This window comes from Scedosporium apiospermum (genome assembly GCF_000732125.1).
Source record: "Scedosporium apiospermum strain IHEM 14462 chromosome Unknown SEQ_SAPIO_0092, whole genome shotgun sequence".
In the NCBI taxonomy this organism is placed as follows: Eukaryota; Fungi; Ascomycota; class Sordariomycetes; order Microascales; family Microascaceae; genus Scedosporium; species Scedosporium apiospermum.
Genome location: NW_015971793.1, coordinates 545,565 through 569,705, shown reverse-complemented (window position 1 = coordinate 569,705; position 24,141 = coordinate 545,565). Strand labels below are relative to the sequence as shown.

The window sequence follows — 24,141 nt, the reverse complement described above, 5'->3', positions numbered from 1 at the left end:
CTTCGCAAGGCGCAACTACGACTTGTTAGTGTGACGGTTTACCCCAAAGGCGGTGGAATCTGGGTATTCAGGACGGTCATTAAAGTCGCCGCGACATTGACATTTTAATCACACCATTGTGTTCTTGAAAAAAAGAATTGTATTATTTACCTGTTGCTTGCCCAAGAGAGGAACGGATTGGCAAATATTTAGAGTGTGTGGATAATAGAGCACCCAAATCTCAAACTGGGAAGTGTGACAACCCCCAACTCTCCCTAACTAACTAATATCGACGCTCTCCAAGCCAGACCCTGAAAATGCTCCGTTGCCCAACCCTGTGGCTACTATTGGTGGAAGGTGTTCGACCCTGTCGTCCGCTTTCGAGTGCTACTGTCGTGCGATATCATGCGCTTAGCCAGCTGGCTCTCTAATCACCGCGGGTGGCAATTGTTACGGGCGTGCCGTTAAGCGCCCCAGCATCTTCCGGGTTGATAAACCACCGCACGGTAGATGTGCCCTCAGCGTCTGTGGGAATAAGGAATGCCTCCCCCTTTACCTTGCCGGACCGGGACCATGGATACAAGAAGCCCTCGATGTTGCTAAACATGTATATGTCATCGTGGGTCAGGCCTACAGCGGAGTGGGCGAAGTATATGTCCCCGTCCGAGTCGGGGGCGACGTTGATAACGAGAAAGGTCGGTTCTGGGAGTGGGCGGGTGGCATTCGGGCTGGTGTCGGCGTCGATTTGGATGAAAAGTAGATCGTCACGGACTTCATTGACTAGTTGTGTTCACAGGAGATGTTAGGGGCCGAGTATATGGCATGGGCTTCACAGGGGAGAAAAAAAAAAGAAAAAAAAAGAAAAGGGGCCAGTATTGGTTTGGTCGGGTGAACCACTCTTCCTTACCAGTTATATTAAAGGCGCTCTTTACATCTGGAGGTATCGTTGAACCGACATATGCGATCCCTTGTCACGGTCCAGTCCATTAGCGGAGCCTCACGGCCAGAATCTGAGATCCAGGTGCCTACCGTCTCCAAACCAGACCCGATCGACGACAGACGGCGTAAATGTTTCCCATACGCGCAGTTTCAACCCTGCTCGTACACTGGGTATGGCCAAGGCGCCGGCGAGGACAAATGTCGTTTGGAGTCTCATGGCAACGAGGCGAACAGACTATCTCTGTGATGAATTCTGGGTCGAGAGGGAGGTTGGTAGTCGAGAGGGTGAAGATATAGAGTCTTTGGTCATTGATTCCGCTCTGGTCTGGTATGGCTGGGCTGGGGCCAACTGATGTTGCCGCCGATGCTCTCCTCTCAATCACCAGTCGCTGAACCGGACATAGCCCAGAATTTATAGGGTTGGGAGGCTAAGGCGACGTCCTCCTCGCCGATTGTAGCTCTACGGGCAGCCTTCTCGGCCGCTTTGTGACACCTCGCACGTCTTCCATAACCACAATACCCCAACCAGACTGTGGGTGGGACTTTTGTTGGCTAGAAGGGGGGGCATGGCAATTACGGGAAGCGCAATGGGGCAGTCGCTATTCCTAGTCCGCTAGGTAGGAAAGAAAAATATATAGTATGAAGGAACGGGTAATCAATACTTCGTAAATTATTAAATTGCTGCGGGAGGATAAGAGAGGCGGATGAGGGGGGAACTTGAGCATGACCCCAAGATGGATTAAACCTCCATACAGCGCAGCAGCTCGGGGCGGCAGGGTTTGGGGTCAGAACAAGCTTGAAAGCAGAGAGGTGGCTGGGAATGGTAAATCTGATCAAATGCGTGCTTTACTTGCGAATCCCTTGAACTGGGCTGTTGATATCGCATTGCTGTTCGGGAAACCGATGGGATCGCCGTAGGAATCAATTGAGATGGTCACCAGTCCTCAGTTGAAAAGAGGCGCCATTTATAGAAACACAATATGTATCTCCGGATCCTACAAGTAATACCTTTCACGGTTCCCACTATATTGTCCGGCTCGGTTTTATTACATTTTCCACGTTCCCATCCCCACCCACGCCTTGAATGCCCTCCAGAACTGACCGTCAAACGCGATCGGTCAATTGATGTGCCGCCCATCATCCCATCACATGTGCAGATCACCTGCCCTGCGAGTCCGAGATATGGGTAGGATTGATCCGCTGAGAAGCACATCGCTCCATGTTCGCTCAGGCTGAGGATTTGGCGTGGTCCGCGGCATATGGATGGTATCACATCACCAGGCAGGATTCCACACAGCATGGAAAGCCAAACCTGCTTCACGCTCTCCCAAATGCCAGAAACCCTTGCCCAAGGCGGTATCGGAGCGGACCAAAGTAAACTAAGCGAGCAACCCCGGATTGAATCGATAGGCAGCCTGCGCAAAGCGGTGTTCTTCGTATGCTCCGGGCTCAGTCCCAGGTCGATATCCTGCGCGTGTGGGCTGTCATGATGAGCTCACGATACGGCAATGCTCTCGCCGACTGTGCTCGGGATACTTCATATCGTAGATTCTATGTTCCGGGCTAAACTAAGTTTGCTCCTTTTATTTACACAAGGCATGTCAGTCCCTCCATGAACCCGAGGACTGCATGCCGACGGTCCAATTACATCCAAACACCATTAACTCCGCCCCCAAGGCTCCACGCCAAATGAATAAGGGTACAATGAACACCTGTTGCCACTCTGCTGTCGGCAGGACGAGACCGGGTGATGCATTGCCCCTAAAAGCCGTAGTGGAATTCAAACTTTTGACCACCGCCGTGGCCATTCTGGAAAAAGAATGGGTGACCGCCCCCATGGAACGGGTTGCCCTGGAAAGGATTCGACTGGCCAGATTGGTCGTTCGGGTCGTCGCCTCTGTCAAAACGAGCTCTGAGTTCCGGATCGCTAAGGACCTCATAGGCTTCGTTGATGGCAGCCATCTTTTTCTCCGCTTCTTCCTTACTGAGACCCTGGTGCGCGGCTTTGTCAGGGTGAAACTGCTTTGACGCCTTTCGATACGCCGACTTGATCTGTCTCTCATCGGCATCGTGAGAAACGCCGAGAACCTTGTAGTAGTCCTTCGTCTTGCTCCGTTTCAATGCTATCTTTGCCTTTTCGAGGAGTGATCGGACTGTGTCTCTTCTGTCCGGGCGCACTTCTGCCGCGCGCTCGAAAGTCCTAATAGCTGCCTCATAGTCTTCGCTCTCAAACTGATCCTTCCCCTGCTGGAGGAGACCGTAGAATGAATTTTCGTCCATCTGCAGAGCCTTTTTACAGAACTCAGGTGCTTTCTTGCTATTCATCTGTCGGCCGTGTGGTCAGCATTCGCTATGCGTGGAATGATATGTCCGTGAGGCGGACGGATGCAGGTGTGTATTTCTCTTACCTCGTAATAAGCCTGGCATGCCATTTCTAGAACTCTCTTTTGTAGCTCCACAGGCCCCCTAGGTGGTAGGAATCCTTGGTCGCGTAGTTCCCTGACCTGCTCCTCAATATCCGTTATCAGACCGGATTCGTCTCCTGAATCCACCAACACCTTTACGGCACTCGCTGGCTTCGTGCTTTGTAGCGCCTTGGTCGCTTTTTCAAGCGCCTTATCGACCGACTTTTGTTGCCTGAACAACTTTTTGCAGGGTTTCGAGTCAGGGTCAGATTGCAAACACTTTCGGGTCTGCGCCAGGCCCATTTCTAGGTCGCCGAGGGAGTAGAACGCCATAGCCGCAACCTTGAGATGGGGGGTGACATCTCCCGGCATGAGATGGAGCAGATGCTGCATATCCGTGATGGCGGCCTCGAGGGCCCCCGTTTCGAGCCGACAATGCGCCCTAGATTCACGGAAGGAGGCGGCTCTCGGCGCGGCTGCGATCGCCGTATTGAAATGGTTAATACAGGCTTCCCAGTCCCCATTCTGCTCAGCTGCACGTCCGAGTTCGCTAGCCACTTGTGCTTCATCCAGTTCGCTTATCTCTTGCGAACCCTTAGATTTGCCACCTAGTATAAACTGCTCCCTTGCTCCCTCCCAGTCGCCGGCCTTGGTCCGTATTTTGGCAAGCTGGACATGTGCTCCTTCGAAGCCAGGCTTCAGCGCCAGGACTTTGTTGAAATCTTCGGTGGCTTGATTCGTTCGGCCAAGGGAGAGGTAGGTGGTTGCCCGTTTGAAAAAAGTGAGGTAGTTGGAGGGGTCGCGAGCTACCGCAGCGTCGTAGTAGACCAGGGCTTCGCTGGTTTCGCCACGTGAAAGATGAGCCTGGGCCGACGACAAAAGTGAGGAGACTGGAGTATCGGTGGGTATATCGCTTTCGGATAGTGCGTTTACCGCATAGGGAGAGGCAAGGAGGCCAGCGGCCACCGCTAGGGCTGAGAAAGGAATGTGCATGGTGGAAAGTCAAGTCAACGTCAGCGAGGCGCCGAATGAAGAGAATGTCGATTTCAAGGGATTGGGCTGGCGTTATGAGGAACGCTGGGGATATCTGGGGTGCAAATGAGCATGTCAGAAGATGGAAGGTTGATTTGACATTCGTCGGAAGGAAGCCAGGTTGGGGGGAGTCGTGGCTGTAAAATGTTGATTGTCGACGTTTGCGAAGTTGCAAACGACGCGAGGTGCAACTCTGGCCTTTTCCAGGCACTTCCTTCCTCCTTCCGCGAATTATCCTACCTCTGATGTCATGTACTTCATACTGTGCTTTAGTGGGAGGATCTTGGCACTAATGTACAAGGAACGAAGGAACGAAGCAGCGAGCATATCAATCTCAATATACTTCGTAGTGTATGAAGTAATATCTTTGTACCAAATACACCGGTAAGAAGGACTCCAATGTGCCTCCCGATCACAGTGGTCTCCGAAGTACAATGCATATTGGCCAATATTGCTATAATTGTTACCTCAATACTTTAGGAAGTACGAAGTACTCGTGAAAGAAGTGTTCTTAATACGCGCCGCATACCTCAGTACAAACACAAAACATCCTGGCAGCACTGCTGGTCTCCCAGATAATCAGTGCGTAAAACTCAGAATCACGCACGGTATACATATATACAAGTCCTTGGAAGAGCTGAAGCCAGGCCAAACTCATCCAGAGAAACTGCGAATCCTTAACAATGAGTGAGAACACCCAGAGCCACCATTATTGATGTCAATCGACACTATAAATTCGAGGTTGTACATTATCGCCTGGTGACCTCGGACAACGTCCATTACATTCTTCTATTCCCTTTCCTAACAAACCTGCTCGTGGAGAGCCAAAAATCTTTTTTTTTTCTTTTCTTTTTTTTTCCGCTGAGGACTTCAAACTGTCCCGTCACCACTGACAATGCCACCTCCACACCACCAACCCCAATTATCGCACTTGGCGGCGTCCAGCGCCATCTTCTCCCCCTCCGTTGCCCGTATCGCGGCCTCCACTGCTCGGGACTGGAACTACGTCGATAACTGGCTAAGTACCAAGTTCCATGGCCGTACCCCTCCATCTTTCGAGCGGAATCCGGAAACGCTCAAGGCCCTGCTCACCCTAGCCGCCTTCAATGAAACGGCCGATGAGGAGCGAGACTTGTTTGCACGCGCCGAGGCTACTGCTCTGAACGAGCTTGACTCCGCCGCTACTCCGTCTACGACTGGTCCGAGTGGTGATCAAGAGCTGCTTTCTGGTGGCAAGCCGCTAGCAGAGTGTCTTCTAGACTCCATCGAGGCTGGCTTGACGAAAGAAGGGAGAACAGCCCTCGAAGTCATGGCTGGCATGGCTACCCACCTTGGCATAGCATATCCGGAGCCCGAGCAGCTCGGCCGGAAAGTCGTCGAGATACAGGGCAAACTCCTTGCCATTGAGCAAATGGGACAACGCATAGGGGGAATGGAGACCTTCCTCAAGGCGGAGGCTGAGGAAGCTGAGGCTATCCTACGAAAGCTCTACGGAGATGAGTACAAGCCCCCGACAAACTTGGCGAAGAAGAATCTGGAGTTGCAGAGAACCACTAAATCAATGGCTGACCGGCTACCGGAGCTTCGTGACCGGCTGGCGGCTCTATCTTCCCCCAGTTCGCCCAGTTACACATATCGTACTGTGGAGGAGCTTGAAGAGGAGGAGGCGGAGTATCTGACCATCTTGTCAAGAAAGAAAGAGCTAGAATCACAGATCGCCGCTTTCCAGGGCCTTCCGAGTAACTTGGACATGGCCAGGGAAGAATTAGAGGCTCTCCGCTCCGAATTGAGAAATATGGTGCGGAGGCGGGACATGGTCTTTGAAGGTCTTGTCGAACGAGAGTCCCCTAAGAAGCGCCCCCGCTAAGATGAAGTAAGGCATCATCAAAGTACTGTTGCTATTATCCATTCTCCTTTCTCGGGCCTGGCTCCTCCTATCAGGCCGCAGAGATGTTCCCCATTCACACGTTATTGCTTGTCTAGGCCCTCGAGGTGCATATTTCAGGGTGCAACAATTCCTTTCTTTCAAGGAGCGTTTCGCTTTCCTCGGCCTGCCACAGCTCCACCAAACCTTCCAAGTTGCTTCCCTAACCCTGTCCTAGCCTTGGTCGTGGGCACCGGAATTGGACCGGTGTCCTTGGCGGGAACGGGTGGTGCATTCCCCGTGCGTCCTTCTTTGCCTCCCTTCGCTTCGAGCGCATCACCTATTCGTAACTCGCCAACACCTAGCGGTGGGCTTTCCTCTAAATCTCCCGCATGTCTCTGAGCTCTACGGGCGCGTTCTTGGACGCTACGGAACTTTTCCAAGAGCTCTGACCATCGAATGATACCCTCCTCACGACCTTTTAGCCTTGGTGGCCTGTCGTAAGACGATCCGGTCGACGAGGATGAGGCCCTGTTTAGTTCAGCATTAGTGGGCAATTTTTCTAACATGGCATGCCCTTTGAAAGCCTTGTATGAATCGGCCATTCGGCCAGATTGGCGATTCGGTTTGGGAGTGTCGGACGGAGTGACATACGAGACGCGAGGCGAGATGTGAAGATAGCCAATAGGGCTCACACTATTTAGGCGGTTTTTCAAGGCTGCAAAAGCCGATGACTGCGGTAGGAGCATTAAAAGGCCATAGAGGCACTTGTACAAGTACGGATATCTTTCCGGCTCGAGTAGTTGAAGACGTAGATCTGCGGACGAGGCACTTGGTGTCAGTGAACCGGCTCCTCGAGCTGTGGATGGCTGTAATAAGGCAGAGAGCTTACAGGTAAAGACCGGGGACTCAATTAGTTGCACGAGCTTGTCGACTTGGATGAGCATGTTGACGGTCATGTCAAGTTCGGCACTAAACGTACACACTGGTTATTAGCTAAAACTTCTAGGAAAAGTGACCAGCTTCCCAAGGGCACTGGGGTAGGATGGCGCACAATATTTGCAGAAGGTTGTAGGCCTGCTCGTAGGCCTGCGCGAGCAGGCAGAGGGAAAATGTCGCCACGGCGTTGTAGCACCAAGACCTGAATAGAGCGACGAAGAACGTCTGGCCATCCTGGGCAAGCAGGTTCGTCAGTCCTGTCCGCCCCCACGAAGCAGGCGAATATGTGATGAGGTCATACCTTGGTCTCGAGGTTGCGCAGCCTTTTGCGCATCTCTGATAATTGCGGTGCCGTGATCAAATTATTATTCAGATTTTGGACCATGATGCTGGCGAACTCGACGTCTTCTTCCTTCTCGATGCAGTCGGCAAGGGTTCTGTAGATCCTTTCGGGGCTAAGACTAACGCAGAGCTGCCGAATGATCAAGTTCCCCCGGGTCTCTAAAAGCTTCCGATCCGTGGAAAAGAGCTGTAAGAGGTTGACCATGAAATTAGCGAAATAGTCATCCTCCGAATTCCTAGAGATCTGAGAGAGGAGCTGAAGATCCTTCGTGACAACGGCGTCGGATGGATCGGACAGCGTTTTGAGCAGGGCAGGAAACGTTCCGTCATTAAAGGCCAGCACCTTACGTGGCGCTTTTCGGTGAAGCATAATCAACCACGTAAGAGCAGCGACCCGGGTTGCTTCGTGGTCATTAAGGAAGAGGAGAGTGAGTGAATTGACCGCGGCGGCATAGTCCAAGTTCGTCTTGGGCTGTCGGTCAGGGCCGGAGGCGGTGCTGGCTTGGGTGGATGGAGTCTTCCCTTGCGCCGCCAGTGTATCGATATCTCTTCCACTGGATAGGGATACTCGGGCGCTACTGTGACCGTCTGTCCGCTCAGCAGCTAGAGCAGCCTTGGATGATCCGGACACTGGCTCCGACTCGTCCGAGAGCGAAACGACGTAGTCCATCAGGCCGGTGTTAACTTTACCAGCGGCCTGTCTGATCGACTCAACGCCACTTGCCATGGCTGGCAGCATGTGCGCCAGGATCTTTGGAGTAAAAGGGAGGACCTCTTCCGGGCAGATGTCTAGAAATTGCACTACCCATCGGAGGGATTCTAATAATGAGTCCTCTTCTGCGATCGCAAAACACAGTCAGCTATTTACTCCGCACCACGGGGTTATTCAGGAGTAGGATAGAGACATGGTTCAACCTTACCCAACGGCGAGTCTAAACTGGCGGTAAGAATTTCAAGAATTTCCCTGTAGTTGATGTGGACATCCTGGCCAGGTATCCAATCTTCTTCACTACTCGCGTCCTCATCTTCGGAACCTATTTCGTCACCTTCTTCTAGTCCCGTTTGCACACTACCACTATCAGCTGATTGATCCTGCCTCTTGTCCCCATCCTTGGACTTTTTGCCCTCCGTGATGCCTTTCCGGATATGGGAAATCCTTTTGATCTCGTTCAAAAACTTGTCCAGGCAGTTTCTCGTGGCTACATGAACATCCCTGTTAGGGTCACTCAAGAACTTTAATAATCCGCCAAGGAAGTCGGGGAGATAGGCGACTAGCTCCAGGTCAGGGATAGAATCGAGGAGGGTGATCCAGCCAACTAGGAACTGCCGTGTGAAAGGGTTGATAACCCAGATTCGTTCTTTGAGGAGAGGTATAAACCGTGGTAGGGAGAAGGCGGTAGGCAGTGAATCAAGATTTTCAGCAATGAATTTATCCTCATCGCCCTCTTGCTCCGGAGGAAGTTGTAGGACTGATACATATGAGGCGGCGGATTCGGCCACAATGTCCTTTATTAAGCGATCAAGTAGCTCGGCACCATTCTTAACTGAGAGCTCGGAGTCCGCGGCGAGCTAGGGAAGACTTGGATGAGTTGAAACTGTTCAAAGTGGCGCAAAGGAAACCCATCACGCCGGTTTCCAAGAGAGGTGATAAGGGGAAAGGGGGAAGAGAAGGTCTCCGTACCTTGCAGAGGGAATCAAAAATGTCATTGAAAAATATGAGTATTTCGCCCTTGGCCACCTTTGCAATGTTGTACATGGCCTCACAGGCATAGTAGCGAACCCTTGGATCTTGGTCCGTGAAGCAGGCAAGGACGGGAGGCACAATGCGTGAGAGATAGTTGGGTAGTTCCTAGGAGAATAGACCGATGAATGAGTTCCATGCTGGCAAAGACGAGAAGGAGAGTTGTGTCTGAGGCAGCGGGAGCGGAATAAAATAACAATACATCAACGACAACAAGAGAAGTGAGCATACTTGTCCTAGGGCAATGGCGGCGGCAGCGAGCCCAATCAGGCCTCCGTTTCTGGCATGAGGCTGGTGAACAGCGTATGCATACTCATTACATAGCTGCTCAAGGATCGTGTTGACCTTGGCATAGTCGCGAGTTGTCACGAGCTCGCGGATGGATTGCTCAAGGCTATAAATCTCATGTGAGCTTGCTGCAATTTCACCGACGGGGGAGGCTCAACTCTCTCAAGGGTAAGGCTGGGCGCCGTGAGCCACGGCGACGAAAGGGGGTTTTGGAGGAGCATACTCAAGGGCGCCGATCTTGCGCTTATCATAGAGTTTGTCATTTAACGCGCGTTGGATGCTGGCATCCATGGTTGTGGAGGAGTCAGGTCAGTTGGACCATGACTGAGATAACGGGGGCGTCTGAATGAGTCTGTTCTGGTGAAGCTGCCAGTTCTTTTGCGTCAGACAAGGACGTTGCAATATTCAAGAGAGTACACAGGTTACATTGGTCAATCAATCGCAGCTGGTAGCGAGCGAGGTTGCATTCGGGGGGATCATGCACTACGAAGTACCAAATCTTGATTGACATTGATACTTCAATGTCCTTTCCCTGCTGAATAAACCCCGCCGGCAGCATTAACGCCTGGAGTTGGCTGCCTGACACAGTGGCAGTCAGTGTGGTGGTCTGGCCTAGCCTGGCCCAACTTCTGTGGCGTAATTACTGCGTAATAATACCAAGCACAAACAACATTGAACCTTGGGCATTGAACATTTGATTGAAGTTACACACACCTTTCCACCTGCAGCTTGCCTGCCTGGTAGGCTGGTCCTGACCATTGTGAAGACTCGCGGCAAAGGCTGTCTATCTCACACCAAGACGAATCATTTCGCCCGGGTTCTGGAAGCTTGCTCGGGTGTTTCAATTAACTCCTAGATAATCAATAATTAATCGGTCGAGTCAAGGTGTACCTCAACACATCGACGGGCCGCAGTTGTTACGTATTATTCGAGGTAGTGCAATGGCAGCTCATGCCCGTCCTTTATCTCTGGTTCACAGGGAGACTGGGATGAGGCTGAAGCTTCCCGATATATATATAAGAGTCTGAGGACTTACCAAGCGAAGGCGGTTGGGATTATCTATCAAGACGATGACGAGGATGATGGTGGAGGTTGACTTCGGCAGTAGGTGATCACCTTGTTGAGAATAGATCTACCCTGGAAGACATTAATCTATTGATCCAATCGTGTAAGAAACTTGCAAAGGTTACTGTAACCTCGACATTAATGGAATCAAGTATCCACGTATGAGGAATGGTGCGGGGTGGGGACGAAGAGCACCTTCACTTATGGTTTTGTGACATGGCCCAGCACGCTTAGGTCTGCCAGATGCAAGAAACCTCTCGAGCCTTGGGATGCTGAGATAAACTTCCACAGCAAGCCTGGCACATTCGCTTGCGAAGGGCCATCCTCTGTACCCGAATTTTCTTAAGCCTTTTCAGAACCTATGAGACTATTGCCCATGGTCTCAAGTTTTCTCAAGTTGAAAGCAGAATCTGACATCAAAGCCGGTACGCTTGGGCCGCTTAGCCGGGATCGGCCGGTCACTATCAATCTAACAAGCATGTCATTGCCTACAAAGTATTAACACCGGACCCTCAAGTCTACCTCAGCATAATGATATGTCATCTTGAGAGGCCCTATCATCCATGACCAAATTTCAAGGGCATATGCATATCTACTCCCCAACTTTTAACCCAGGACCCGCAGCACGCTGCACGCAGCACGCAGCAGGTCACCTGCCTCCTGCCTATCAAAAGTCAAATACTCCTTGACCCGTCAAGGGGTTGCCTGGTTTGGGCCTGGGGGCTGTCCATGCAACTCGCCCGAGACGCACGCGTTCCCGGTGACGCAAGTGGTGGTCGGTTTTCCTGGTGCGCGGCATCCGATGGAGTTCTCGAACCGGGTCAGGCTCTAGGGTCAAAGCTCATGGATCGGATTGGCCTGGTCTCTTCAGAGGAAGCACATCAAAGTCGGACAGAAATTTAGAGATCAGACTGGAGTAGCCGTAGTGGGGAAGTTCACCCGCCGCGAAGCGGGGTGTTGTCGAAGAAAGAGGTTACCGCGTCTCCGTGGCTTGGGACTAGACCAGCAGGCCAACAAGTGCCCAGACCCCGTACGAAGTAGTGTAGTTTACTTGTATAATTTCTTCGTAATTACGAAGTACCGACATGCTGGGATTAAGATCGTCAAGGATGATACCCCCCACGCGAGTCTTGGCTACTACCAGGTTGATCCAGAGTTCCAAGACCCATGACGAGTCGACGAGTTTTCAGTTTCATCACTTTCATGGGTGGTGCGTTGCTTGTTCAATTGTAAGTACTTTGCATTAAGTAAGCGAAATTATGACAGCGATACAGCTTTGAGCAAGTTCAACTTCCTAGTCCGCATGCCAAAAGGAATGCAACAGGGATCATATCACGACGACCCTGCGCACAGCTTGACAATTTCCCATCCCAACCCCGGTCCTCTGCGGAATGGTACTTCAAGTACTTGTAAACGGAAGATTGGTAGGCTTGGGCACGGAATGATCTGCTCAACTGGCCCTTCCTCCCCCGTCCCGTGGTGGATTCACTCTCCCGCTCCCGCTCCTGTCCTGGCCGCCGCCTTGCCTGGTTGTTTGCGGCTCCTGATTTTCCCGGGCTGCGATGGTCGCCCTCTTCGCGAAGTTATCCTGGAAGATGGTGCAGCTGTCAGTGAAAAGCTTCGTAGTTATAAATTTGTAGCTTTGGAAGTGGAAGAAGGGGCAAGACGCGGTGTTTCGTCGATTCCGTCCAGACCTACCTTCTCACCTCTAGCCTTTCGAATTCTCGCGGCCGCAGCCTCATCCATCTTGCCCTTGGTCATGGTGTGATATGGGAGACAAGGCACGGAAAACCACGCGTAGTTTGTCAACTTGTGTATGTATTTACCTCGCTAGATGAGACCGGATGATCTTAAGATGAGATAGAAGAATCTAGAGTGAGGGAGGGCTCTTTGCGCTTGGAAGAAAAGGGAGACATCTCCATTTACGCCTTCATCATTCTCCGGAGATGTCTTGATATTTATATATACGTCCAAGTTCCGTAGCTGTCGGCATGTAATTCGACATGGCGTTGGGTCCTCGACGCGCCTCCGGGGCTTTTCAAACCGCACTTGACACAGAAACTTGCTTAGACCCCCGTGGGTTTTGAGGGAACCCCTACGCCTTAGTGGGAGAAAAAAAGCAAGATGCTTCGGGCTGGAAAGAAAAAAGAGGAGGGGGGGGGCGGGGGACTACCAGTCACTGCAAAGACCAATCCTCGACCATGCCAACTGGTTCATTTGCGACTCATCGTGCTAGGTTGGGTGTCGATCTTGTCTCGACATGGCGGCTTTGTCCAGGACAAAAAGAAAAGAGAAAAAAAAAAGGCGCGGTGTCTGGCATCTTCACTTCCATCACCGACGTATTCCCGACTTCGTGGCTGCGCGTATATTCGCGGCTGGTGAGATTTCGATCCAATGGTGGGTCGGCAATTGGGAGAAATCTGCGGGTATGAGAAGATTGAACTCTTATAGTATAGTCCAGGCGACATGAACGACCCAGTACACCTCGGATGGGGAAAAAGAGAGCTTCACCCCTTTCCATGACATCTTGTAATAGCAAATCCTTGTCCACTTCCCGGTTTCCGATTGAGAACTGGGCAGTAGGAATTCACCAAACGAGGGACCTCCGAGTCCCCATGCGCCTGTTCCAGGAGGCGGGCAATATTCCTCTCCGCCGCTCGGATATCCCTGCCCTCCAAGAAGGCGAGCAAAAAGAAAGGGAAAGAGAAAAAAAATGATCAAAAAGAAGAAGAAAATTTTTATCAAGAAAAAGGGATAATAGGTCGCACATCAGACGAACGGCTGCGGATTGTTGGTCGCCCGTTTGTTTCACTGCATGACATCCTTGGTCACATGTGTTTTGCCAACGTTAGCAGCAGCCGGTGAAGAGCAACAAGAGATTATGGCTCATTGACCTGGTCTGACCGGACTCTCGCTAGTGTGGGGGCGGGGCAGGGACGACGTCTTTGAAGGAGTGCAAATGTTGCTCAGAAAGCTGGTGAGGTATTACAGGTCGGTCGAATTACACGCGCTCCCTTGCCAGCACATCGGATGATGCACATGACCGCAGAGGACCGGATAGGGCCGGGCGAGACCCGAGGGATGCGCCAGGTATGAGCATACACTTTGCGCCAAGATTACACGTTAGAAGAGCGGCAGAGAAGATATTGCAAGGAGCTTGGACATAGAGCATTCACCGGTCCCTCAAGATAGGCTAGGACACGCGGGCAGCACCCCTCATGGTTGGAACATGTCGTTTGACGCTAACAGCATCCTTCATCCCGCTCCGCAGTGGGACGCGGAGTTAGTCAAGTTCGTCACTTACTAGTCGTTGGGTCGGGTTCCAGAACCAGCACCTCTCCACTCCAGCTCTTGGGGCCTCCTGCCGATGAAGCCGAGATTCCTTCTCAAGTTCTCCCATTTCCTTCCCACCAGCCTAGTTAGTTCCGTTGCTGTATGGGGCTCGCCAGGGAGAGAGAGGGAGTGGGAAAAATCATGGACGACAGCACAAGCCCCCAAAAAGAGGCGAAGATTGTGGAATATTACATTGCAAAGAGAAGACTGAGGCAGCAACCTTAACTTGTTCGATGTCTCTCATTACCACAAGTCCGATGGAGAGTTATATGCATACTACATTGGCTGAAGTACCGACAGATGCCATCGATGTGGGGACCGAGACGGCGGCAGATATCTGATTGGCAATGGAATCCCGAGGCCGTGGTCCAAGGATGAACGTCCATGACGATTCGAGAGATGGGAACCTAACACGTTGCGGGAAGTCCGAGTCCTCACAACCTGAAAGTGGCGCCGAATTGCGTCGGGCAACAACGAGTTATTTGGGCAAAGGACGAATAACGGAAACAAGATTACAGTCTAGTGTCACGATGCGTAGAGCCCGCCAGAAACACACGCATGCGCACAAAAACGCGCACTCCCAGTCCCTCTCGCGGGTTTCCTCCTCAAACCGAAAAAAAAAGAACCAAAAATAAGGGAAAAAAAAGAATCAAACACGCGCATGCAGATGGTGAGTTAGGAAAGGGGTGGGAGACCAATGGAGAGAAACGGCCTTTCAATGGGCAAAATAGTCACCCCGCTTGGCTATGCTCCGTTGACATTTGGCCAATATCGCTCCTTGCCTAGAGACTTCGGCCAGGTGACCGACAACCTTTTTATTCCCATCCACGAACCCGTAGAGGGCGTAAGGGATTCCGACGTCGTTGCAGAATTCCTGGACCAGCTTTTGCGCTGTACGGAGGTTGTGCCGAGGGATGCGCGGATAAAGGTGATGTATAGCTTGGAACTGGAGTCCACCATGGAAGAAATCCAGCCAGGCGGGGCAATCCACGTCCATTGTGGTTCTCAGCATCTTCTGCGCAAACGATTCATCCGGTCCGAGATCTGAGGTACTCATGGCGAAGTGGGACACTGTGATCTGAACATGGAGCGGCATGGTAATGACATGGCTGATGGTGAAGAAGACGAAGCGATCCCAGTTTGTGGGAATTGACTTGTACATGAGGAAGTATCCGAACCAAGTCCAGAAAACTGCCATGCCAAGAAGTTCGAACCACCTATGCCACCAAGCAGGACCCCTCTTTGGTCCTGTGCCTCGAAGTAAGTAAAGCCAAGACTGTAAGTAGAGGTTAAGCCGAGCGACAGCCATGATGGGGTAGTACAGATATGCTTGGATTTGGGTGATGTAGCGCGCCGGTAAGTCGTATTTCATAATGTGGGAATGGTACGACGAGAAGAGCGATTCGAAAAACCGGTGGGATACTGCGAAGAAGGGCAGGTGCTGATTATCCGGGTCGTGCTCGGGAGAGTTTGTCACGATGTGATGAACATTGTGACTCCATTTCCACCAGCCAAGCGACAGACCTCCGCAGAAATCGGCAATCAATATCCCGATGACGGTGTCCAAATGGAAGTTATGAGTTATGCCCATATGGCCAGCGTCGTGGGCAGAGAAAGCACCTTGGTGCCAGAACATGCCGAGGCAGGCGGCGCTGAGGGCGTAATAGCCTGTCTTCAAGAAGAACAGCGAGAGCAGCACCAGAGTAGAATATCGGGTCAGTTCGATAGCGTATGCCCTATAATTGCAGTCGTAGAGGCCTTCAGCCTTTAGGCGGTCGTGTAGTTGGCGATATTTCTCAACTATTACTTCTTGGGTATCCTGGTCCGGGGCTGGGTATTGGTCGAGGTCTAGGCTGATCTGCTTCTTAGTCTGAACGTCCAAGTACGTCATGCCATCCATCTCCTCCTCCTCCTCTTTCTCCTTTAAGCCATCGGGCGATGGCGAAGGGGATAATGATGTCAATGCACTGCCCAGACCGTGGCGGCTTTGAAGAGTTGGACTCTCATTGTCGAAGACGGGAGAGGGTGCCCTGGAACTGGCGTCGCTCGACGACGTATCCTTGATTGCATCGGACGGCGAGCCGGCCTCCGAGTTTTGTTCCAGGGTGGTGGAATCGAAGATGCCGCCTTGGATGGGAGGGACGAAGTTCTTCCAGCGACCTTCGATACGACCGATGCGATAGCGTTCCATCTGCCGACGGGCCTCGGGTGAGTGAAGGCTAGAGGCATCGTTGCCAAGTTAGTCGGCGACAGATCTCTTACGAGGAGGGGAGGCTGATTGTGGGTGGGTGGGTAGGTGTGAGAGACGAACACATCAACTTCATCAGTCGCATCCCTCCCAACCATGTGGAGGATGGCGAGGTGCCCCCCGGGGTGGTATTTGACCCATGGGTCGATTTTTAGGACGTGCTGGTCAACGATGACAATCTTGAGACCACGGGCAATTAAGCGGCCGACCTCCTCCCGGGTGTAAAGAGGATAGGTCTTTCCTGGAGCGCTCTTCTCGGTGGAAGACATTGTGGAGTGAGGTAACTAGAAGCTAGGACCAAGCTGAGTATTGTTCGTCAGCTATTAGGGAATTATCGCATAAGGTTTTGACGGTTCGATTGCTTGGCAAGCTCATTGCGCCAGCAAGCGAGGAGATATATGGTTAACCTTACCAGGCCTGGGGAGAACGACACCGCGGTCGCAAGGAAACGAAGGAATCGGGACAGGGCAGCGACGGATTGGGGCGATTGGAGTCCTGTGAAGGCGGAACCAGACGGGAGGACAAGACGCTTATGGTGCGGGGAGCTGCTATTTACGCGGCGGGTCGGTCGTCTCAGGACTCATTCAAGAATTGATTGATCAATTGGGATGGTTTCGACCACCAGGGTCATCGTGAGCAGCGTCGGAAAGCAATGGGAACTATCGCGTGAAACATTGATCCGAAGAGACAAGTCCGGGCTAGGAGGAAAGAGAGCAGAGAGAGAGAGAGCACTAATATATTGATTTGATCCAATTGACCCCTTTCCAATGGGCAACGAATGGACCGAGCTGGTGTTTTTTTTTTAGGTCTGGAACCTCTCACATGCTCGCAACTGCAAAGAACTGCGACGGTATCGACAAGGAACAAAGGAACAAGCAGGAGCACCACCGGTTGGGCTGGGGCGGTGAGGTCCACTCAGTACTTTGTAAACTACGACGACGTGCCGACGACTTCGTGCTTTGGGGAGGAGACAAGGAGCACGCATGTATTGATCAATTGATCAATTGATGGATATGTACGACGAAGGTGGCACTCGAAACAACTAAAATGCAGCTGCAGCTTGGTTTGCCTTGGTGGCATTTGTCTCCACTAAACAATGTCGCTCAGTTTAGTTTCATTGGAAGATGCATTGTCGCAGATGCACCAACTTCCAGGCAGCAGAATTACCATCAACGACGATTATTTTCCGCAGAGAAGGCCCGCGACAGTCTGCCCAGATACGCAAAGTATCGTATGAGTCCCATGGATCAATTGGTCAATTCAGGCAAATGCCGGGGCGGTCATGGTTCTCGTCCTCCCCGTCGGCTCCGGCTGGAAGCTAGGATCGCCTTCGTGCCCCTCCCAACAAGCAACACGGGCAGAAAAATTGTTGAGCTGCGTATTCGATTTTGAGGTACGAAGGGGTTGGTGATGTTTCTTGGACCGACAGAGTAATCGAAGCATCAATTGATCAATTGATGATCGAATGCCTTTTCATCAATTACAAGCAACACGAAGCACCGACGGAACCTAAGAACACCCGACATGCCCCAGTATTGCAACTACTTCGTAGGCGCAGCACTGGAGGCATGGTGTTAACTGCACGTTGAGCATATTGAGCATATAATTTTCTAAGACCTTGAGGATCCCCTGAATGATAGCCCGAGTTCCAACCACGTGGGCGGGGACCGAACGAAGTGCTCACTGATGATATCAATCCAATCACTACGAAGTATAGCCGTTATCAATCAGTCGGTCCTGAGAAACTTGTAAAATCCCGCCCATCCCCCATTCCCCCTCAACTCTCCTGCTCCCTCAATGCATTCCATTCTTAGCAAAGCCTGGCCTGATCCGTTGGTCAATTGGTCGACGGAGCCGAGGAATATTTTTGCTATCCATTACACTTCTGAGTACATCGCACACTCCACACCCATTGAGTCTCCGAGAGACGAAGAGTAAACTGGGGAATGCTACCCCAAGATGCGGAGCGGAGGGTCGCCACTCCACCAATCCGAACCACCCTTCCGGACCGCCCGGATCTTCCTGCATTTCAATACTGGTGCTTCACAGAACTCATACTGGCAAGAGGAGAAATATTGCTGCCTGGAGCATCGTATTTGGGACCCTCCGCAAACGTATATATTCCTCCTGTCTCAAGATCCGGCTCTCCTGCGAGGCGGTGAATGGAGACACTGCGGATCATCGGAAGGCATTGATACTCGAGAGTAATCATGCACGCTTTGTATTGTAGTGCGCTGCCATGACCTTGGGATTCCTGTAGATCTCAACCCGACGTCGCTTGTGCCACGGATGCGGCTTCTTTCCTTTCCAAAGCCAGAGCTTGGGGGATCCTCTTCCCTTTTGTCCCAAATTCTCCAGAATTCGAACTCGGCGTCACCTCCGATGCGTTCTCCATCTCCTCGAGCACCAGCTACAGGGCTTTCTGCGATAGCCTTCAAAGAGCAAACAGGCCCTAACACATGATGGCAATCATGGACTCGCTTCTCGAGTGCTTTTCATTCTGATACATACAGAATGGTCCATCCTTGCTGCTCGCTCTATTATAATTGGCATATACTGTATGTACTTTTATGTGAGGGGAAGAGACGCCCCGTCCGGTAGGTGGAGATTTCAATGCCACAGTTAGACGCAAAGACAAGAGTGACCACAGTTGCAGAGTTATCCGTTGAGGTGGAAGGAAGTTCTCTATCACTTCTGAGCTGGAACTCCTAGATCTATACACTACCCTATGAACATACAATACAGGATTTTCTTTCCGCTCTCAAGTTAACAAAGAAAAAAAAAGATTGCCGTTTACTGTTAGATGATTAGAAATGGATAGCCTTCGAGTACGTAGCCATCGCCGCCTCCTTGAACGCCTCCGACAATGTTGGGTGAGCATGGCACGTCCGGGCAATATCCTCGGTCGAAGCTCCGTATTCTAGCGCAAGGGTTCCTTCCGCAATCATCTCTCCGGCGCCAGGTCCAATGATGTGAACGCCGAGGAGACGGTCAGTCTCGGGGTCGGCCAGCAACTTGACGAAACCATCACTGTCGATGTTCGTCTTCGCCCTGGAGTTGGCACTGAAGGGGAAGGTGCCAACCTTGTAGGGGATGTTCTGGGCCTTGAGCTCCTGCTCGTTCTGGCCGACCCACGCAACCTCGGGGTGGGTATACATGACAGAGGGGATGCAGCCGTAGTTGACGTGACCGAAGCCCTTCTTGATGTACTCCACCGCGGCAACGGCCTCCTCCTCAGCCTTGTGCGCAAGCATGGGTCCGAAGGTCACATCACCAATGCATCGAATGTGGGGGAGCTTAGTGCGGTACTCGGAGTCAATGATAACACGGCCGCGCTCATCCAGTTCCATGCCGATGTTCTCGAGACCGAGACCTTCGGTGTAAGGCCGGCGGCCGATGGCCACCAAGACAACCTCGGCCTCAAGCTATTTAAAATGTAAGCGAATGAAACTGATACGGACTGACCCCAATTGATGCTTGTCGGGGTGTGATTGACTTACGCTTTCGGGCTTGCCTCCCTTGGCGGAGTCCACCTCGAGCTTAACCTTCTCACCGCTAGCGTCTCCGCTCACGACCTTGGTGTTCAACTTGAACTCGATACCCTGCTTCTTCAGGATCTTCTGCGCTGCCTTGGAGACTTCGGTGTCCATTCCAGGTCCTCCGATCTGGCCAAGGAACTCGACAACGGTGACCTTAGCGCCAAGCCTAGACCAGACGGAGCCCATCTCGAGGCCGATAATGCCACCACCAACAACGACCATGGACTCAGGGACCTTCTCCATGGAGAGCGCGCCGGTGCTAGTAATCACCCTCTTCTCATCGATCTGGAGGCCGGGGAACGGGGTGGCCTCGCTACCAGTGGCAATGAGAATATTCTTGCCCTTGACGCTAGTCTCGCCTCCGTCGTTGAGGGCGACCTTGATCTCGTGCTCGTTGACGAAGGAACCAGTTCCCTTGATGTATTCAACGCCATTCTTCTTGAACAGGAATTCGATACCTTTCGTGAGACTCGATACGGACTGGTCTTTCGCCTTCATCAACTGAGCCAGGTTCAGCTTCACGTCGCCGACCTCGATACCTCGGTTTTTCGTGTCGTGCTGAATCTGATGGTAGAGATGAGAGTTGTTGAGCAGGGACTTGGAAGGAATGCAGCCGACGTTCAAGCAGGTGCCACCAAGAGTGCCACGCTTCTCGATACATGCGACCTATATCTCGTTACTGTTAATTGGCATCCGGACCTGATGTGCAAAGAAACAAGGACCAAGGGAGAGCAGTACCTTCAGACCCTCTTGGCCGGCCTTGATTGCGGCTACATAACCAGCAACACCTCCTCCGATAATGACTAGGTCCTTCTCCTCTGTGAGATAGCCGACGTTAGCTCTTGGCACTGCATTATATTTTGTCCGGGGACGGGCTCATCGGGTCAAGATGGCGCATTGAGATATACGAACCGGCAGAGGAAGCAAAGGAGCGGCGTCCCCTTGATGCGATGGATGGGAGACTATTCGCGTAGCATGGATGTCAGCTATCATCAGGATGGAAGGGTTTTCCTCGTCAAATGTCCCGAAGCAAATTTGGCGCAAAAATGCTTCTTCGGCAATGAGCCCAAATTGTTGTGTCATCGGGGTACCTTACCTGGAAGCTCGGAAAGCCGACTTCGCGGCCGTCCTGGGTATTAGGCGAGCTGATAGCATCTTGTCTGTTGAAATGTGCGATTGCTAGGAATCAATTGGCCTCCTCCGTATATATGCTGGAGAAGAAAAGAAGGCTTCGCGGATGTGAAAGATTGACGGTGACGTTTTCAATCTTTCGGAAGGCAGGAACAGGAGCTTATCGGAACTTAAGGAAATTTTGGCTACTTTCCAGGAGGTATTGTTGAGCCCGTGCTACCTTATAGGAGGCATCCCAGCCAGTGAAAAATTTATGCCTGACAAATATGGCTAAAACGGAGCGAAATCTTACCGCGAATATCCGGGGTAAGGCGGGAGCAAATCACTTTGGCAGGACCGGCACAACGGCAAGGCGGTTTATTCATCAATTGGTGCTCGGTCGAGCGAACTAACACCGACCTCCTTGTCCAAGCGTTCGCTGTCAAGACGACTTGACTGCGAGAAACAACGTGGATATTCGCGCTCTACATCGAGAGTTACAAGATCTTTCTAGCCAACGCAGGTGACAATTGCAAGCTCGGGAAATAAGAAAGACCATTTCTGGCTCTAAGTTGTAATGGCTAACTAACCAGCTGAGTACACCCGCCATTATTAGCTCCTATGAAAACCGGGGTTCTTTTATGTCATATTTCTCCTTCCCCATCCTCAGCCGTGGCATGGGTTTTCAGTATCTGTCTTGCGAGTTTACAGCTATCCTTGATCTTGGGAATTTCGCTTTTCTTGGCCCTCCCCCGTTTATCGACAGCCTTGCCGAGTTTTCCGAGATAATAGTGTAGACCAGCAGCGAGGATAGGACTTGTAGCTGCGTCCTTAAAGCATCGCTCCAAATCAGCGTTGCCCTTTCCCTTGTCCCGCTTTCCGCATTCTCTGAAGACCGCGAACATCATATGTTCAAGAAGAAGACTTGTTTTTTTCTTCATGTTTGTCAGGTCTAAGCACTTTAAAATCTTGAAAGAGAGAGCCGACGACGCCACCAGGGAGCCCATCATTCGGCCGATGTTGGCCATCCTGGCATCCTCTAGCCCGACAGCGGTGTCATCTTCTTCCTCGTCTCCCTCGTCCTCGAAGACCGACTCTCCCAGTCTCCGGAATATTTGCCACAGCCGGTCCTGGAAGGCAAATCTAATCCTTCCGTCTGAGCTCAACTTCCGCGCGATTAAAGTGTAGTAGGGGTTGTAAGGTTGCTCCGCCCCAGCAGCTTGAATCAGGACAAAAACGACCTCTCGCCGTTGGTTTTTGTTGAGATTGAGCTTCTGAAAACGGATTACGGCATCGTTGTGATCGCTGGCCCCTGCAATAGCTGCAAAAATGGCATGTTGTGTGTCCGTTTTGAGACCCTGCTCTTTGGCAACTTTGATATAGTCGGGAAAGAAGCGATCCAAATCCTCATCGTCCGAGGAGCTGTCGGCATCCGCTGTCTCGTCTCTCGGGTCCTGTTTGGTCTGGTCCGCACCGGAGTTTCCCGCGAAACTAGCCCCGACAAGCCACCACTTGCCTTTGGTGGCGGACTCGTCGATATCCCGCAGTCCGATCCGCAGGGGTCCGCTGGAAGTTGACCTCTTTGAATTCAAATTTCCGAGCAGCTTTCTCATCGTAGTGACGTGATTCGTTACGATGGCCGACTCTTGCAAGCCGGCCCTCATCTTGTTGTTCTTCAAGTCTGCGATTGTGTCAACCATGAATCTCGTCCGCTCCGTCACACGTTTCTGATCTGCCGCAGCGAGTAATGACTGTAGTCTCCCGGCAACGTCTTTCAGGGCCTGAGGGTCATCTCTTCTGAGCAGTTTTCCCGCCATGCGAACAATCCGCAACAGCAACTCGGTATTGAGCTCGGAAAGCTCATCCAGGAACAAACGAACCAGATCGAAGATAAGCCCACAGCTCACAACCTGGAAAACGTAGAGCTCCGCAAGGAATGTGACGAGATTTGACGATTCTTTTGGTAACGGTTGAGCCACATCGGCGACCGGCAGTTTCGCAGCTCTGGAGTACTCTTCGCGGAAGTCTTCGACTACCCTAGTCACAACATGCGAAGCAAAGCTTTCCCCAATAATCCTGTACAGTCCTGCGACAAAACCACCTTGGAGGATGAAAAACGTGTCAGACAGAGTTGCCGTGTTAGAGATTTGAGACATGATTGCGTCGACGAGAACAGACGTGACTTGACCCCTCGGGTTTGACGCATAGACTTTCTCGATGTCTTTTAGAATAGCTGGCATATTTGACTCCGTAAGCCTGTTCAGTAACCCTTGAAGCTGCCGCCGTAGAGGCCCTGTGTCGTCTGCACTGACTGGTTTCCTCAGAGAGGGTGGCACGTATTTACCAGCGCTTGCAGTATCGGGAACTGGCGCAATGTATGGGTTCTCTCTTATTCTCCGAGGTTGAACTTCGTCGCCAATGTCCTTCCGTGAATGCACGGATTCTTCATCCTCAAACCCTTCAAACTCCTCCTCTTCACCATCCTCTCCGTAGCTGCCATGATCATTATCCGTGTCATCGCCGTCTTCCGAGGAGCCGTATACATCATCATCAGGGCTATCGGCTTGATCAATCCGGTCCACGGGATCTTGAACAAGCCCTCGCTTTCGAGCTAGCCATTCGTCGTATTCTGACTTGCTCTGCGATTTCGCGAACGACTCTTCGGCCCTTTCGTCTCCCAGATCCCCCAGTAAATCGTCTAGGCCGTCCTCCTTAAAAGCTGTCGGTATAGATTTCCTCCCTTTCTTTATCCCCAATTTTTTCTCAAGCTGGGCGATTCGGGCGTCTTCTTCTGCAATCTGGTCTTGAAGTCGTGTCGAACTTCGAGACGAGGACTTGAGCACCTTCGAAGGGCCTGGCGAGGCAGTAAGGGAGCTGCCTGGTCTCTTTCTCTTGCCCGCCATCGCTGGTGAAGAGTTGATGGCGCTCTCTGAAGGCGAGTCGAAACCTTTCGACGTGGAGGCAAAGTGATCAATGTAGAATCCTGAGGTTACTTTTTTTTCCCACTGTCTTTTTCTGCCGAGCAGTTCATACTTTTTGGGCTTGGGTACACAAGTAGAGCTGCTAAGGCGGTGAAGCACCAAAACGAGGTACCCAACAGTACATTTAATTACATGTATTTCAGCGATGGTATGCATACAGTCAGCAAATAAAAAGAATATTAATGTAGTCAATTGTATTGCCCCTCTGCCAACCCACCAAACTGCACCAGAGACCCACAGTAACAAGACCACGAAGTAGACCCCTCTATGATCATCCTGGCCAACCTGGATTGATCCTTCATCGTCGAACTCGGTATTCGCAGCGGGTTAATACGG

The 24,141-nt window shown here is 51.7% G+C and overlaps 5 protein-coding genes and 2 pseudogenes across 5 annotated transcripts; 1 reads left to right on the top strand and 6 right to left on the bottom strand.

The window, feature by feature from the left end:
- Positions 1–406: 406 nt before the first annotated feature.
- Positions 407–1,135, bottom strand: SAPIO_CDS4539 (uncharacterized protein; the record flags this gene model as incomplete). The annotated part of the gene is made up of 2 exons (XM_016787063.1): positions 407–759; positions 1,009–1,135. 2 exons carry the CDS (start codon positions 1,133–1,135, stop codon positions 407–409), a joined length of 480 nt encoding a protein of 159 aa, XP_016643408.1.
- Positions 1,136–2,679: 1,544 nt separating this feature from the next.
- Positions 2,680–4,316, bottom strand: SAPIO_CDS4538 (DnaJ domain-containing protein; the record flags this gene model as incomplete). Its single annotated transcript, XM_016787062.1, has 2 exons — positions 2,680–3,243; positions 3,327–4,316. The coding sequence occupies 2 exons, from the start codon at positions 4,314–4,316 to the stop codon at positions 2,680–2,682; spliced, it is 1,554 nt and encodes a 517-aa protein (XP_016643407.1).
- A 934-nt stretch (positions 4,317–5,250) lies between these two features.
- SAPIO_CDS4537 lies at positions 5,251–6,222 on the top strand (annotated as a pseudogene; the record flags this gene model as incomplete).
- A 158-nt stretch (positions 6,223–6,380) lies between these two features.
- Positions 6,381–9,820, bottom strand: SAPIO_CDS4536 (uncharacterized protein; the record flags this gene model as incomplete). The annotated part of the gene is made up of 9 exons (XM_016787061.1): positions 6,381–6,750; positions 6,874–7,036; positions 7,112–7,191; positions 7,274–7,392; positions 7,460–8,337; positions 8,421–9,069; positions 9,182–9,349; positions 9,473–9,635; positions 9,753–9,820. 9 exons carry the CDS (start codon positions 9,818–9,820, stop codon positions 6,381–6,383), a joined length of 2,658 nt encoding a protein of 885 aa, XP_016643406.1.
- Positions 9,821–14,642: 4,822 nt separating this feature from the next.
- On the bottom strand, positions 14,643–16,444 carry SAPIO_CDS4535 (Delta(8)-fatty-acid desaturase; the record flags this gene model as incomplete). The annotated part of the gene is made up of 2 exons (XM_016787060.1): positions 14,643–16,146; positions 16,239–16,444. The coding sequence occupies 2 exons, from the start codon at positions 16,442–16,444 to the stop codon at positions 14,643–14,645; spliced, it is 1,710 nt and encodes a 569-aa protein (XP_016643405.1).
- A 2,538-nt stretch (positions 16,445–18,982) lies between these two features.
- On the bottom strand, positions 18,983–20,869 carry SAPIO_CDS4534 (Dihydrolipoyl dehydrogenase 1, mitochondrial; the record flags this gene model as incomplete). Its single annotated transcript, XM_016787059.1, has 5 exons — positions 18,983–19,600; positions 19,676–20,380; positions 20,453–20,532; positions 20,627–20,676; positions 20,811–20,869. The coding sequence occupies 5 exons, from the start codon at positions 20,867–20,869 to the stop codon at positions 18,983–18,985; spliced, it is 1,512 nt and encodes a 503-aa protein (XP_016643404.1).
- Positions 20,870–21,468: 599 nt separating this feature from the next.
- On the bottom strand, positions 21,469–23,727 carry SAPIO_CDS4533 (annotated as a pseudogene; the record flags this gene model as incomplete).
- Positions 23,728–24,141: the final 414 nt, after the last annotated feature.